Source organism: Ptychodera flava, chromosome 2, assembly GCF_041260155.1.
Source record: "Ptychodera flava strain L36383 chromosome 2, AS_Pfla_20210202, whole genome shotgun sequence".
In the NCBI taxonomy this organism is placed as follows: domain Eukaryota; kingdom Metazoa; phylum Hemichordata; class Enteropneusta; family Ptychoderidae; genus Ptychodera; species Ptychodera flava.
The window spans coordinates 12374998-12391119 of NC_091929.1; the positions used below are offsets into that span (position 1 = coordinate 12374998).

The 16122-nt window shown below is 36.9% G+C and overlaps 2 protein-coding genes across 2 annotated transcripts in view; both read left to right on the forward strand.

The window, feature by feature from the left end:
* Positions 1 to 16122, forward strand: part of LOC139114700 (uncharacterized) — a 426568-nt gene that overhangs the window by 270111 nt on the left and 140335 nt on the right. The window lies entirely within an intron of this gene.
* LOC139114654 (caspase-3-like) overlaps positions 1 to 16122 on the forward strand; it is a 29675-nt gene that overhangs the window by 9833 nt on the left and 3720 nt on the right. The window contains exons 5-8 of the mRNA XM_070676502.1: positions 1956 to 2118; positions 3180 to 3431; positions 8897 to 9075; positions 13471 to 13606. Of these exons, the coding sequence (XP_070532603.1) occupies positions 1956 to 2118; positions 3180 to 3431; positions 8897 to 9075; positions 13471 to 13606 (730 nt within the window). The remainder of the gene's footprint in view (positions 1 to 1955; positions 2119 to 3179; positions 3432 to 8896; positions 9076 to 13470; positions 13607 to 16122) is intronic.

A 16122-nucleotide genomic window follows, 5' to 3' on the forward strand; every position in this document is an offset into this window, starting at 1 on the left:
TGCATGGCTACGGATGAGATGTGTTACAAAACACATATTGACTGGCCATGAGGGCAACAGCATTCGTCTTTAACCCCCCGGGTCTGTGAGTCACCCCCAAAAACAGACTGTTTCCCTCGGCCTACGGCTCACAGTCCCTCGGGGTACAGACGTATGCTGTTGCCCTCATGGCCAGGCAATATGTGTATATTGTTGCTCGAGCGACGCTACAGCGTAGTTGTTGATGCTCTGAACGTTACGGTGTCCAGACAACTGCTGCACCTGAGTTGGGGGAATCCCGGCGTGGAGCAAATTTGTTATAATGGCCGTTTTCCACATGCTGTGATTAGTTTTCTTCCCGGAGATTCCCGCTTTACACATGGTTTTCACGACATTAGCCAACTTGTTTTGACCCATTGGATTTTTCTTGTAGCAAATATGAGTCGTTGGGGTGTAATTGATACTGAGATAAAACGGACTGACCGGAGTGTTCATTTTTGCAGGACGACGACCAGCGAATCGACGTTAAGTCTCGACCGGGCAGCTGTTCATGGCGTTGGGTGTCGCAAATATCTTCGGGTTAAACGGTCGTGTTGAACTTCCTGGTTGCTCCCATCGCGTGTTTGTTTCCCGCTCGTTGAATTCGAGATATTCTAGGCCGCCGGCTGTTTTTTTCAGCATTATATCATTCCATTTCAGTTGACGATTTTCTTGCCCGCCGCGGAAACTGAGCATTTTGGTGTTGTTAGTCCACACTGCATTTAAGAGAGCTTCAGGGGTTAATCGGCCGATAACTTCCTTGTCAACGATAATTTTTCTTCAGTCAGTCTGTCGGTTGCGTATAGTTTGTTTCCCATTCCGTGCTTTTGGAGTTCTACTCTTTTGGCTGCGAGGCATTTTCGCGACTTCTCGAACAACTTATCGCGTATGATGGAAAACCCGCAGCCGCTGTCTTGTAAAAACCGATCGATACCTCTTTGATAGTTGGTAAGCGTATCAAGCATATAGTCGCTGCCGTACTTCTGGCGAGTCCCTAAAAACGCTGCCAGATAGTCGTCAAGCTTAGCAGGAGGGGTGTCACATATTCAGCGGGTTTCGTTTGTCCTCATAGCATTCAGCCATAGCTGAAACTGTTTGGAAGCCGTGTTGATGTTTCGCACGGTATTTTTCTTTTTTGAAGACTGACGAACTCCTCCCGGTCACTATCAGTAAATTCTACATACCGTTGATGTTGTTGTTTGGCTTGGGGTGGTAAATTGTCAAAAACTTCTTCCACAGCTAACAAATCTGACAGACTGAAAAGCTCCTGCAGGTTTTCGCTGACAGACATGGTGGAATGGCAAGGTTGTTGTTATAGTGACCGTCTTATACCGGTGTCTCATGAAAATCACAAAATATTTCAGATGATGAAAATTATGTAAAATGTAGTTCATTTTACTTCCATTCGGTACGGTACATGCAAATATTGTGTTTGTTATTATTTTTCCGAACGCATTTTACCATGAATACATCATGGCGTATCACTTTATTGACATGCAAATCAACATGAGTTGGTGTGTTGGTGTTTGTATAATTATGGTGTTATAGAAATACGATAGAAGTTCAATGGTAATACAACGTCTTTCATTTGTGTATGAGGCAAGCCATAGGTAACTTTTCTTTTAGTATGCCTTCAGATCGAAAAAAATGTTATCATATCATTAATAAAAAGCTCTGAGCAAGCTAGTGTAATTCTTCAATAGTGATTATGATTGAACTTTCAAGCTTTCGCTACTACAGTATTATAATGTTTTCTGATCAGCATATTTCAGCCCTTTCATTACAATACTAGTAGTTCAGCCAAACTGCTTTGTTTTCAATGGTTAGTATTGACCTATATAGGGGAAGGTAGGGGAGAAAGCAAGACAAATAGGCCTACTACAGTTTCAATATAATCATGCATCATTTATTCAGATCTGATTTGTCCCCCTCAATAGCCTACATCGGATTTAGTTGGCCTGGTCCAGGTAATGTGTGTCATATTTGGGGAGAATTCGCCATTATACTCACGTACATCTGCTCATCCTCCTTATCGACCAAGCTATCCTCCAGGACAGGCTCACACAGGTTTGGCAGGGGCACTACCCTATCCTACACCAAGTAAGTGTTATTGCTTATACTGATATGTTTTCATATCCGTGCATCCTGAAGTGAAATGAATGCATTATCTATCCTCATTCGTCATGAATTTTCAGTCACAAAATCAATCACAAGATACTTTCCATTTTTGCCAATTTCCAACACTTCTTTTCAGACAACATTACAAAGGTAACTTACAACCCAATTAATTAATTGATCAGGAATTCAGCCCTATATATGAATATTGTTAGACTCTTATACGCTTTGAATGGCAAACATTCATGGGCGGTGAGAATTTCAGTTAAGGCTGCATTTAATATATCTATAGACGGCTCCAAAAAGTTGTCAGATTTTATCAAATCTCCGCCCCCTACAAACTCACAACGCATTCTGACTTGCTTTAATTTTTGAAGTACTCCCGCATAATCTTTGATAATTGATATCAATTTACTTAATTCGCCTGGGGTTGTTACAAGTGCACGTATGTGCAAAAAATGTGATTTTGGAATTTCACCGAAATATTTATTCACTATACATTGCAGTCTTCAAAGAAACTAAGAGTATAGTTAACAGTACAAAACTAGCTTAACCTTTTTATTCATAGATGTTTGATAATTGATATTAATAAACTTGATTAGACTATGGTAGTTACAAGTGCATGCGTGTGCAAGAAATTAGATTATGGAATGTCACTCAAAATATTGATCCACTCTACATCGTAATTGACAGGAAAAGCAAATGCTAACATCTCCATGACATGAACATTGTAAATAACACCTTTCTAATGTTATATGCTAAATTTTCTTAGAGTCTATACTTAATAATTGATGAGACCTGAATCAAAAGTATTACGATTCATCTTTCACAAGTGTTCTGCCAATTTCAGGCCATTTAGTGTACTATTTTATTGAATAATGTTAGAGATGTTTACATAATGATATAACACAATTCTACGTAAAATGTTAGAACAATTCGTTCTAGATAAACCTGCGTCTTTGAATACGAATTTCCTCCATCTCGATATTTAGTGACAATGAAAGTGACAGCACTGCAAAAGTTATTTTCTGGGTTTTTTTAATTAGTAACACCCAGTGAGGTAGATGAAAAGATGACATTTCCGATACATAAAGGCACAGAAAATGAGTACAACATGACAAATACAAGACGTGGCAAAGCCTTTATCATAAATAACAAGTTAATCTCGAGAGAAAGTCCAAGCCATGGAACGGAAGTTGATTGTGGTAACCTGATACAAGTATATGAAACTTTGGGATTCGAAGTTGTACAACACAATGATTGCTCCGCAGGTGAAATTATGACACTTCTCCGACAATGTAAGTTCATTTACAAAATCAATATATTAAATTGCATGATCATCATGATGGTATACGTCAATTGAATTTCCGCTAAGTTGCGAAGTGGACTTAGCACAGCAATTAAATGACTGAAATACTTCCTGAGAAACATACATCAATACGTGGTGATCCTTTTGATTATAATTCAATTTCCATGTTGTTTATATTGAGTGAGTAATATTCTGCTAGCCATGTCGTAGCTCAGAAGATTTTTTTCCATAAGCGAGCAATAACCTGTTGTGAAAAAGAGAGCATAAATAGACATTGCATTTATACAATCATTCTTACATGCAGATATTGTGTTTCCTGTACTGTTTCCTGTATACCTAACGTAGAGGAATTCAAATACTTATTAGATGCATACTGACGATTAAGACATATACAATTATTAGGTGGGGTTAAAGCCTCCTGCAAGATATACTTTATATTTGTATGTATGTATGTATGTATGTATGTATGTATGTATGTATGTATGTATGTATGTATGTATGTATGTATGTGTGTGTGTGTGTATGTATGTATGTATGTATGTATGTACGAATGTACGTACGTACGTACGTATGTATGTACGTACGTATGTATGTATATATTTATGTACATACGTATGTATGTATCTACTTATTGTTTCAACCGATTTTATTCAAAGTTGGTACAAGGACATTGACTTATGTCATACATATGCCAATATGTCAATTTGTTTCAAGATATGATCCAATATGGCCACATGGCAGCCATTTTGTTATGTTTTTTTTAATGTCGAGAGTCATAACTCTGGCAAGTTTCAACCGATTTTATTCAAAGTTGGTACATGGGTATTGACTCATGTCATACATATTCATGTTGATTTTTGTAAATGGTAAGATCAAATGTGGCTGTGTGGCGGCCATTTTGTTACGATTTTTTCATGTACAGAGCTATAACTCAGACTTATTTCCACCAGTATCATTCAAAGTTGGTACAAGGACATTGACCTATGTCATACTTATGCACATCAATTTGTTTCACGGCATGTAGCAGTATCATGTGAATTACTGAAGTTTCGTAATTAGGCTAATATGTCAAGAAATACTGCATCAAATTTCATGAAACTTGGTACAGATGTTAAGATTGCATTGCTTTAACAGCTAAAAAAACATTTATCAGTGTCATGTTAATTAATTTGTAATTGCATATGTAATGAACGTTCCTAATTAGAAAGATATATCCACAAATACTGTATCAAATTTGATGAAACTTGGTACTGATGTTGACTTCATAGTGTTGTAAATACTGCATTTAACTTTATGAAATATGGTTCAGGTGATAATCTTTGTTAGGATAGTATGCAAAAAGGTTCGGCAAAATCCTGTTGATTAATTACTAATTTGACTCATTTAATGACTTTTTGTAAATACGATGGTGGTTTACACTGGTTTTATGTTTTTACCACCATGGAACTCATTATTGGCCATTGAGCCCTATATGCATCGCAGTATTTTTATCACAGACCTACTTAATAAAGAGGACTCTATTCTCTCTGAGGACTTATAATTAAAGTACCCATTAGCATTGATCAACGATGACTTTTTGGTCGTGAATTGGAGTAATTTTTACTTCGCCTATTTTCCGTTTGCTTTACCGCTAGTTTTGTTGTTAATTTACGTCTTTACATTATCAGCTTGGTTTCTGTCAGTGTTGCCATTACGATGACTTGCTTCCTGTTCTAGTCGGATTGAGGGATGGCCTGGTTCATACATTTAAATGTATCATACATATAAAAGGAAAAAAACAAAATGCATCATCGTTCCAAAAAAATCAAATGCCAAGTAACAAACGCGTGATTTTACGGGTTTTTTCTTTCTTTGTTTTATTTCCTAAAAGTTTAGGGTCGGCAGGTAAAATAGGGTAAGTCTGCAGGTTATCGGAACAGCACATTTATTTTTGTTCAGCCTTAGCGCACAGAACTGACGATACAGGAAAACATCTGTTATAATCTCTTCAAAAATTTCATGTTTTCTTTAAGTTTCTTGGCATTCCACTTCACTACAATCAGTGCTACCAAAACAAACAAAATTTGTTTACATTGCGACGGACATAGTGACAATTCTTATCCTTCATGGCCTTGTACAGTGTTTTCATGTTGCTTACGCTGCTGAAGAGTACGGTCATGGTTTTCTGCATCATGACGGAACCGCTATAAGACACGTTTCTTATTAACTACTTTTAGTATCTAGGAAGTTAATTATATCGAGTATAGCCACAAATGAGCCACAAAATACGACTACACCACTGAAAGCACACGACAGAGAAGATGCACATAGCAATGACTACGATTCGTACACAATATATATATTCACAGCTACTCAGAAAAATTGTGATCCTGTTCCATGTAAGTTTCGGACAGAAAGCATAGGATACTTCTAAGAACGTTAAACTTTCGTGTAAGCCGTTTTATCAATTTTAGGCATATTAAAGCCATCAATGAAAATATACCAGTAGACGATGTAAATACCTTTGCATGTTTTATTCATACTGCATCAACATGTACATCACCAAGCACTGTATTTAATGCCGCTGGTGCGAGTTCGATTTTGACCCTATTTTTGGCGGGCCACGTAACTTTCATGAAGGGCTGAGGTTATTTTCACAGTACGAAAAATTACTCACTTTACACCCTCCAGTCTTTATTTCACATCTACTAATCTTAAACATAAACGTCCATCAAATTCTGTAAACATATGTCGATATCTTATTATTTAAGTTGATCGCTGTGAACGTGCAGCACAACATTCCGGTGAAATGGAATAGGCCAACAGCTGAATAACATAAACAAGTGATACGCTTTGCACCACTCCATAGCAACCAACTTTTTATAAGTACAGCGAGGAACATGCAAGTTCGAGTTCTATCAACTTAAATGTCTCTGGAAAAAGTCATAACCAAAATATGCATGTATGATAAAGGGGCTATTATACGACGTTGGATCGGCATTGCGTCGTATTCAAGTGATGTGTCTGTATTTGCATGAGTTGCGCAGTCACATTGCGGACAATCGAAATAATTGCAATCGCTCAAAACATAGGATCTGCTTCTAAGGCGCGTTACTGTCTTCGTTTTTCTCAATTATTTCTAAAGAGATTGCTCTCACCACAATCAAGTGAATGATTATCTGGCCATCAGGAACCCGCATTTGACGAGTCCCTTCTTTTACTTTTTTTAGCAAGTAAAGTATTTGCCGCGTGATCTTAAATTCTTCATTTCACAGCTGACCATGTTTTGATCTAAGTTAAAGTTAAAGTTCATTACAAACGTTTTCCTTCGATACATTTTGCAACATTTTAACCCAATACGACGTTCAGTGCGCCACAGTCAACATCTTCAGTATTGCCGCACTCCCAATGAAAAACTCACCTGTACACTGACCGACTGAACATTCTCATATTGCCTTTATCACATTTCTCGTCATTGAATCTGCATAGAACGCTAAGACAGGTTTTTCCGTTGTACAGTGTGCACGGGTCAGTACAATGATTTGTGTTTCCCACACTGAATGTGTTCTGTGAGTGAGAACAGTGGACGTCGTATTGGATTAATTTTTTGCAAAATCTATTAAAGGAGAACGTGTGCAATGCATGCAGCTGGCGTCATATTCTATCGCCAGAAACGCGTTTCCTAATCACCCTAACAGGTTGTAATTCCAAGCTATTTTGAAATTCACTATAATTGCTAGTTTGCATACATAATGAGTATTTTTTTTCAAGGTGAATCTCCAGAAGCACTGCATAACATTGTATGAAATGTGGTACAGGTGATAATCTGTCAGTGTTATAATAGAATGCAAAATGTTTGTCAACATCCTGTCGATTAATTACTACTTGAATCATTTCATGACTTTCGGTGATTAGGGTGGCAGCCAAGATTGGTTTCACATTATCACCAGCATGGAGCTCATTCTCGTCCATTAAGCTTCATCTGTATTGCAATATTTGTAATCACAGACCAAATTCATATGGTATAGATCTTGTTTTTAAATAGTGTAATGGCATCTTGTTTTTCAAGTAGTGTAATGGCTTGCAAAGATGTGTAGCGGTATCATGTCAATTACTTGCTGATTTGCATATTTAATGAATTCATTTTTCTAATTAGGCTGATTTGTCAAGAAATAGTTCATCAACTTTCTTGAAACATGATACAGATTTATAGCTTATATTGCTTTAACAGTGATTTAAGACCTTATCTATCTCATGTTAATAATTTTTTTAATTTGCATAAATAATGAACTCTCCTGATTAGAGTGATATGTCCAAAAACACTACATCAAATGTGATGAAACATGGTACAGATGTTGATCTTACAGTGCTGTAATACAATTCATTGACACTAAGCAGTGTCGTTTAAATTAATTGCTAATTGGCATACATAATGAATATTTATTTTTGGGTTAATGTCCAGAAGCACTGCATCAAATTGCATGAAATGCGGTACAGGTAATAATCTGTGAGTGCTTAAAGAATGTAGAATGTTCGGCAACATCCTGACAATTAATTCATAATTGAATCATATAATGACCTCTTGTAATTAGGGTCTCAACCCACATTGGTTTTGCGTTATCTCCACCATATTGAGCTCATTCTCAGCCATTAAGCCTATTCTGTATAGTAGTATTTTAATCACAGACCCAATTAATGAACAGGACTCTATCCTCGCTCTCTGAGGACCTGTAACCAAATTACCAATGAACAACTGAGGACTGTGTCATCAACGATGACTTCTTGTAGGTAAATTGAAGACGAACATAGAAACTTGAGAAGCTAGAAAACTTCCAACGGGAAGAAGAATATTCAAGTAATACCTTTTGAGAAAACCTCTATTTGCAATTTAAAAGTAGAGTATAACTGTTGCCACCATATTGGTTGTAAGGGCTTGTCCCCAGCAACTGCCTAAGTCATGGCAGAATTGCTAGCCTCATTTGTTGAGAAATTTACTGAATATTGTAACAATTCCTAATTTACTATATTTTGGATGAATCTGAACAGATAATCAGTAACAAAATCCATGATTAATATCAGCTGTTTTGGTTTGTGTACATTAACGTGATGATATCAAGAGTTTTGTTGGAATAATATAAATCAAGATTGTCAAGAGATTAGATATAAATCTAAATGAGTCATTTTTTTCACTTCATTAATGATTTGTAAACAACTTTGTCAGAAAGATTTACATAAAATCGTTATTCTACCAGTCTCCCCACCAATCAACAAAACACTCAAATGCTGAGAATACGAAAAAAAACAATTACGGCAGATTTTGATTTTCCTAAGTAAGAATTTACAATCAACAAAATAAAACACATGTATTACTAAAAATAAAGAAGCATCGCAAAAAATGCCGGTTGTCAGTTAGACAACAATTCAATTTGAAAGACTCGTCGTTGTAAAATGCAATACCTATCATTACATTTTCAGTATCACAGGAAGATCACCGCGACGCTGATTGCATTATTGTAGCCATTTTGAGTCATGGAGATAATAGAATGATCAATGGAATTGATGGTGAAAGTGTACAAATCTGTAATTTGACTGGGTACTTCAGTAGAGATAAGTGTAGATCACTCATTGGAAAGCCAAAACTGTTCTTTATACAGGTAAGGTCTGCATATGTTAACCCTATTTAACCAATGCTTTGTTTGGAGCCCAGTATTTTGCAACATGTATCCCACACGTTAACACGTGTCGAAGGAAAGACAATGCTCATATAGTACATTATGACTGTTCGATGATACACACAATGATAAAGGACTATTTTGATGCTGTTTGAGATATACAGTTTCAAATCATTGCGCTGGTTTTAGTTTCGGAAAAACTCGCAAATCTATTTAAGTTAGGGTCACCTTCGCCGAAATTTGAATCAATAAACGGAAAGAGGTGCTCTACTAACGGACAGCTGACTAAACTAAATATACTATTGTTACTTTATTTTCATCAGTCCTTTTAATCATTCTATAACGATAAACTGCTCACTGCTCGACAAAACACAAATATGCGAAAGCCACAGCAGATGAGTGGCTATTGCAAATATCCTCTACAAATATTTAGCGCATCTGATAGCTGCGAAATGGACTCATTTAACTGCAATATGCAACTGGTATGCATTATTCTCAGATAATGTAAGGTATTCATGTTAACATTCTTTTCTCTGTGCATAAATTTTAAAATTAAATTTTACTATTGAAATAATTACAAAGGCCGTATTATACTATATTGGTTTCGTGCTCCTCAAAAGATTTGAAATAAATCTAGCATCTGCCAATAATATGATGACACTTTCAAGATACAAAGGTTAAGTACATTTACATGAAGATTTTTGATCATTTTAGTTTGTCTGAATTTTCTAAGCAGACTACCATGTGACAAAACATCAGAAAATAAGATGCATTTAAAACCTTTCCATGTATTTAACGACTAGGCTCTTATATAGCGCACATATCCACAAGTGCTTATGCTCAAGGCGCTTTACAATTATTATAACCCCTGGTCACTGGACCTAATTTGATACCACTCAACTCCCTGGGGAGCAAACAACAGCTCACATATGACGGTGCAGCCAATCAGCGCAGCAGAGCTTAACGCACACATTACAACTACTGTCCTACCAGGTACCCATTGTTCCTGGGAGTGGAGAAGCAATATCAACTACAGTTTCTTGCTCTCTTCCTACAGCATGATGAAACACACAATATTCAGTTGGTTGACAAAGCCTGTATATCTTAGGTGGTAATTTATTTAGAGTCCAGACTGACAGTCAGTCAGTTGCCAATGATAAAAATGCAAGGTACACATACACCGGCTTCGTTTGCAAGCTGAATACTGGACAGTTCGACATGCTGTAGGGAATGGGACAAGAATGCAGTTGTATAAACTAAAGAAAAATATTGTTAAAATTATCAAAGTTAATATACAGCTACTGACTACGAGCATTGTCACAATCAGGTACTGCCCTGCTACAGCAGTGTCACTGTCAATGCATACCCGAGTGTTGACAGGGAGAGCTCTGACTGTGTTGTACGTGGTAGTTGAAGAGTTTGGGTCAATTTAGTGATTTTTGAATTCTCGCAAATCAGAGTAGTCACGTATTAAAGAAAAAAGATCGGGCCACCATGCTTGATTTTCTAAATTTTCACATTCTCATCGTATAATAATACAAAAGTAAAACTTTGAAAATTAAAGACTAGTTTAAGTGAAAAAGTGTTTGACTTGAATGGAATGATTTATTACTTTTTAACAAACTTTGCTCGGGTGTCACCAAAAATTAAGAGATTAAAACGTTCATTTGATTGAATATTTTAAACTTCCAATATTGTCACATTTGAGTAGCATCAAAGTCAGATATGTCTTGTACTTCAGAAGCAAAATTTGGGCACTGTGCTCAGTTTTTACAATTTGACGATTAGCCAGGAATTCAAATTTGCATACTCTCTCATGATGGTCGTTTTGTGTGTTCGTAAACAGGTGCCATTGATCTGGCTAGAGTTGGATTAATTCAAGTCTGCTTAGCCTGATAAATCCAACAAGTTCACTGATGCGTTTCAAATGAATCAATTTAAGAACTTGCCATAGGGATATGACTCTACAAACTGCTATATACATGTCGTGTTGAACATCTGATAGCAGAACTACGCAACAAATGATTTTTTTCTGCGCCACATCCCTTATAAATATGTGGGTTTGTGATAGCTGGGGGTACTTGAATTTTTTTGATAATATAGAGGGGATTTGAAATTTTTAAGGTATTAAGGGGGGATCTGAAAAAGGTAAGATTTCAATTGCGATTCCTTCAGCTAACCCCCCCCCCTCCCAATCGTTATTTGTGAACGCAGCCTCATGCCATCATTCCTACGGAAAGTAGTCTTACAACTATTAAGGTTTAGCTATGGTCTTTTCTATGCGTGGCGTTGATATCGTCATAAATATTGACACATCGAGAATAATTCTTGTCGAACGATGTAATGCACTTATTCCAAGTTCTAAGGTATCGAAGGTTTTGGGACTAAAGCGATAGCCATTGGTTTTTAACTCCCATATATGCATATGTATATATGCAAATGGGAGGTATTCTTATACGGTGACAAAATGGCGTCTGTGTATGTATGTATGTATGTATGTATGTATGTATGTATGTATGTATGTATGTATGTATGTATGTATGTGTGTATGTATGTTTGTATTTTAAGAGTATTTTTTCCGCATTTTAGTCAAAAAATCTTGTTCTCTGAAATCGCTAGTCTGATCGCTCTGAAAGTTAATATTTATGTTTCTTAGGATGACCTCAGTCAAGTTTGCAAAAATTGTATATTATATGTAATTTGTTGGCAATTTTCCCAATTTTTGGCGAAATTTTTTTTTTCCAAAAACTACTGATCTGATAGCTTTGATATTTGGTATACAGGTATTTAAGATTTATCTACATATAATGTATTGAAGTTAGGTTGAAACTGACATTTTTTTTATTTTAGGGCAATTTTTCTCGTACAACTACTGATTTATTAGGTTTGATATTTAGGGTTTATGTAAATTGAAATTAGGATGAAATCTGCAATTTTGTATTTTGGGCAATTTTTCTCATTTTTGGTAAAATAATTTGTTTCTCAAAATTACTTGTGTTTGATTGCTTTGATATTTAGTAAACATGTTCCTAGGGTTTATGTTGATATGATGTATTGAAATTAGGTTGAAATCTGAAATTTTGAATTTTTGGGGGGCAACTTTGCGAAACTGTTAATTTACAGGGATATCTTTCATTTTGTATTTTGAAGATTTACCTACTGGAACGAAGAGCATATAATTTGGTGATTTAGTAAGCATTTGATATGGTAAACTGTATTTGGTGTTGAAATGCGGTAGTAAAAAACATTAGAAAACATAACTGAGGTGAATTTAGCAGGTTTGGTTTCCAACAAATATACTCCAAATTGTTTTCAATGTTTAAGAGTATCAAGGTTGTAAATAGTTGGCCATCTTCCTGCCATCGGGTATTGTATATCTCATGCAAAGATGGTCAATACAAAGGGGTGGACCATTTGATATCCTGGGGGTTTCCTGGCAGATTTTGAAAAAATTCCAAACAAATGTCAATAAAACATCAGCCAGAGAAGGTTTGAGAAAAAGAAAAGGTCGTAGAGTGGGAAAAAAGAATGTACAATGGATCGGATAAAAACATAATGTACCTCATCAATCTCCCAGACACCCCCCTATCAAATGGTCCACCCCTGATGTATTTTTGTGCGCAATTAACCATGCAGTGTATATTAGTTTAAGATGTCAACTTAGGTAAGGATTTGAAAGGAATAGCCAAGTTCAACACAGTTAAATTTCTTCAACTTTACTTCTTGTGTCATCATCCTTGTGTAATTGGTTAAGTTTGTAAGTTGTTCCAAATGTGGATGCACCTGTTGTTCTGGAAGAAAACAATGTTTACTTTTCCCTGCAGGGTTTCTGAGTTAATGATTGTATGTTGAAATCTCTCCATGTATCTGGTGTATTGGCAAAATGTAACCATTGGTTGCATGTTATGTATTTCAGTCTATGCCAAATATAAGTGTAAATGAAAAATCAAGAACGGTTTGCTGTGCGCTTGTAAAAGATAACATATTTGTCAATACATAAACTGCTTTGCAGATTGACTGTCTTAAAAATTATCACAGAAGTAGAAAAGGAAAAGAAACTAATCACATTGCTGTAACATATTCCCCCTGAGTGCCTGTAGGCCTATATTTAACTATTTTATCATTACATTCAGCTGTGTGTTATATCTTTATCATTCTCTGTGGGCCAAGGCACACTTAAGGGCCAATGTCATCACTCTGTGCCAGTCTGTGTATGTCAGTCTCTCTGTATGTATGTCCATGTTTCATACAATTTTTGGCTTGTTTAGAACAGTGACATTGTCACTATTTTTAATTGCTTTTAGTAGATAAATCATATTCATTCCCACCATGTCACAGTATTTCAAACTTACTACAAAATCCGCGTTGTAATTACAGGCTTGTGAGGGGACAAAATTCGATCCCGGGGTACAAAGCAATCTTGAAGTTGATAGTCCTGCAGCAGGGTCGGCTAATGCATTTATGCATATGCCAGCAGAGGCAGACTTTCTAGTTTGCCTATCAACAATACCAGGTGAGTCAGTCTTGTCTTCCTGCCTGCCGGTACCAGTGTCGATAAATGATGTATCTGTCATTCACTTCCTGACTGACTGACGTATTGACGGTGTGACCATGTGCGCGCGTTCTTGGGTGTGGAAACAGAGGAAAATTGCAACAATATTCAGATATATCGCTAATGTGTGTTTAATTAAGGTAGTACGCGCCTTAAAAGTGAAAGACAAAGTTTTGCTCAAACTTTGTTGAGTGAAAGCCTAAACTGTTTTCCAATCGAATAAAGTTTGGTACAAGAGAAACTAATAACCTAACATTTGACAGTAAAATTTTTACTAACTCTAAGAGCTTCAAAATCGGAACTTTTACCAAACCCACCATTGCAGGGTAATTGTAATTATTCTTCTCATCGGTAAGAAATGAACAGAATTGTAGTAGCTGTCCCCCTTGACCTTAGAGTAGACGCAGTCCATTCAAATCATAACCAATGACCTCCGATTGCTCTAAGTAAACCTATGAGGGAACAACAAGATTGGTAAGGTTGAAGAAACTTCTATTGTGTTCGTTCCTTTCGGATAAGAAGAATAATTTCAATTATCCTGCAAGGGTAGATGCTGTATAATGTCCAATTATTTTCCCCATTCTTCAGTCACGTCGATCATTTCTTTAGCTGACTTAAAGCTTCCTATCGACAAAAATCAAACTAACTTATGCCACGGTATTCATGTCACCGCAAATTGATAATGCTTAGCAAAGGTTCCAGCAGATGACCAGTGTGCCAAGTTGATAATCTGTTGTAATAAGCACCTCAAAAAGTAAAGCTGAAGTAACTGCTGATCTTCTAGATAGCTGTCATTTATACATGCCCGGAGTTAAAACATCTTCAACCATCTTGCAATTGTGGCAGGAGAAACCGGTTCCCAGATACATACATCACAAACAAAAACTTATCATCTTTTCCAATTGACGTCACTCAGCGTAAATATAAACATTGATGGTTCGGTATTAAAGTCTTAGATCGAACTGATCTACCAAAAGCTCTAATAGCACTGGGATAGCGACGCAATGCTCATTTAGATTGTCTAGCAGTTCCCTTTCTGACACCCTTTCTGATATGCCTCTAACTCTGAGAGTCTGGATAGCGGCCAGTGGCTAGCAACATCTGGTTTGCTAGAGGATGACAACCTCCTGTCACTGGATCTATCACTAGATCCTGCATTTGAGGAAGGAGCGATTGGTCCTTTAACAAGAGAGTAAGCAACCCTGCAAACCAATGCTTAATTGTCCAAACTGAGGCCCCTGACGCCACTCGAACTTTCTCCTGCTCAAACATTTGTAACATTCTGTGAAGAAGGCAGAATAAAGGAATACGTAACTCACCAGGTTGCTCCATATAATGGAAAAAAGCATTTGTCTGCCATGCATGCATTGGGATGTGGTTTCCATTAGATGAAGTGATGGAACTGTACATCTGGTTTGGTGGAAGGAAGTGTGATGGAGAGAGATCTACTTCAGCAAACTATACCACTCCAACTGTCTGAGAGCTACATGAAGGACTTCTGGCTTGACATGCCACTCCATAGTGTCGTTGAACGTCCTTGACAAGTAATTAGCCTAATGATTTATCCTTTCAGGAAGCTTGCTATTGGAAAAGTGTTGTTTTCAGGATATGACAGCCACATGCTGGCTGCTACTTTGTGCAAGGTCCGGGAGTGTGCCCCCTAAATATTGATGTATGTCACCACTAACTCGTTGTCGTATTTGACGTCCAAATATACATTCCCTCAGATGACGTACTAAAGCTTTCAGTAGATCACAAGCATCACCAATTGGTTTATCTGCAGTTCCTCTTCCATCACTAATCACTGGCCTTGGGATGCATTGTGAACGCATAGGGCTCTCCAACCTAATTAGGATGCGTCTGGTTGTAAAATTCTGGTTCCTATTGGAGAAGAGATCCACCTTTCAATATTCCCAGACAGTGCTTTAGCCATTTCAACTCCTCTTTTGCTCCCAATAAGAGGCTCGATGGAGTGTTGTATGATTTCTCTGAGACAAAACTGCCAGTTAGTCCTTCTGAAGAGCACGATTACTGCTTTCGAGGTGGCAGTAATTTCCCAAGATGTTTAGATAAACACCTCACAGTGACTGCACCTTGGTGGAAAATATTTTGACAATCCACTTGTAGCTTGTTGAAGTGATGACCTTGTCTTTAGGTAAACTCATCGTTATTCCCAGAGAGGTTATGACCATCCTTAAAACTGATTTTTTTATTTTGGTAGCGACTTTGACTTTTCCTGATTCACAACAAAACCTCGACTAAGCAGAAACGTAACTTCAACATTAACATTGACCTGAAAAGCCGGGAAAAAATCTGCCCGAAATCAAAAGGTCGTCCATGTAAATTACACAACAAATACATTAACGCTAGAGCTGCAAAACCACTGGTCTTAGGGATTTTTTTAAAACCAGTGGTGCACTGGCCGTTAAAAACGGAAGCACTACATGTCCGTACAAAGTCTTTTCAAATCGGTCTGT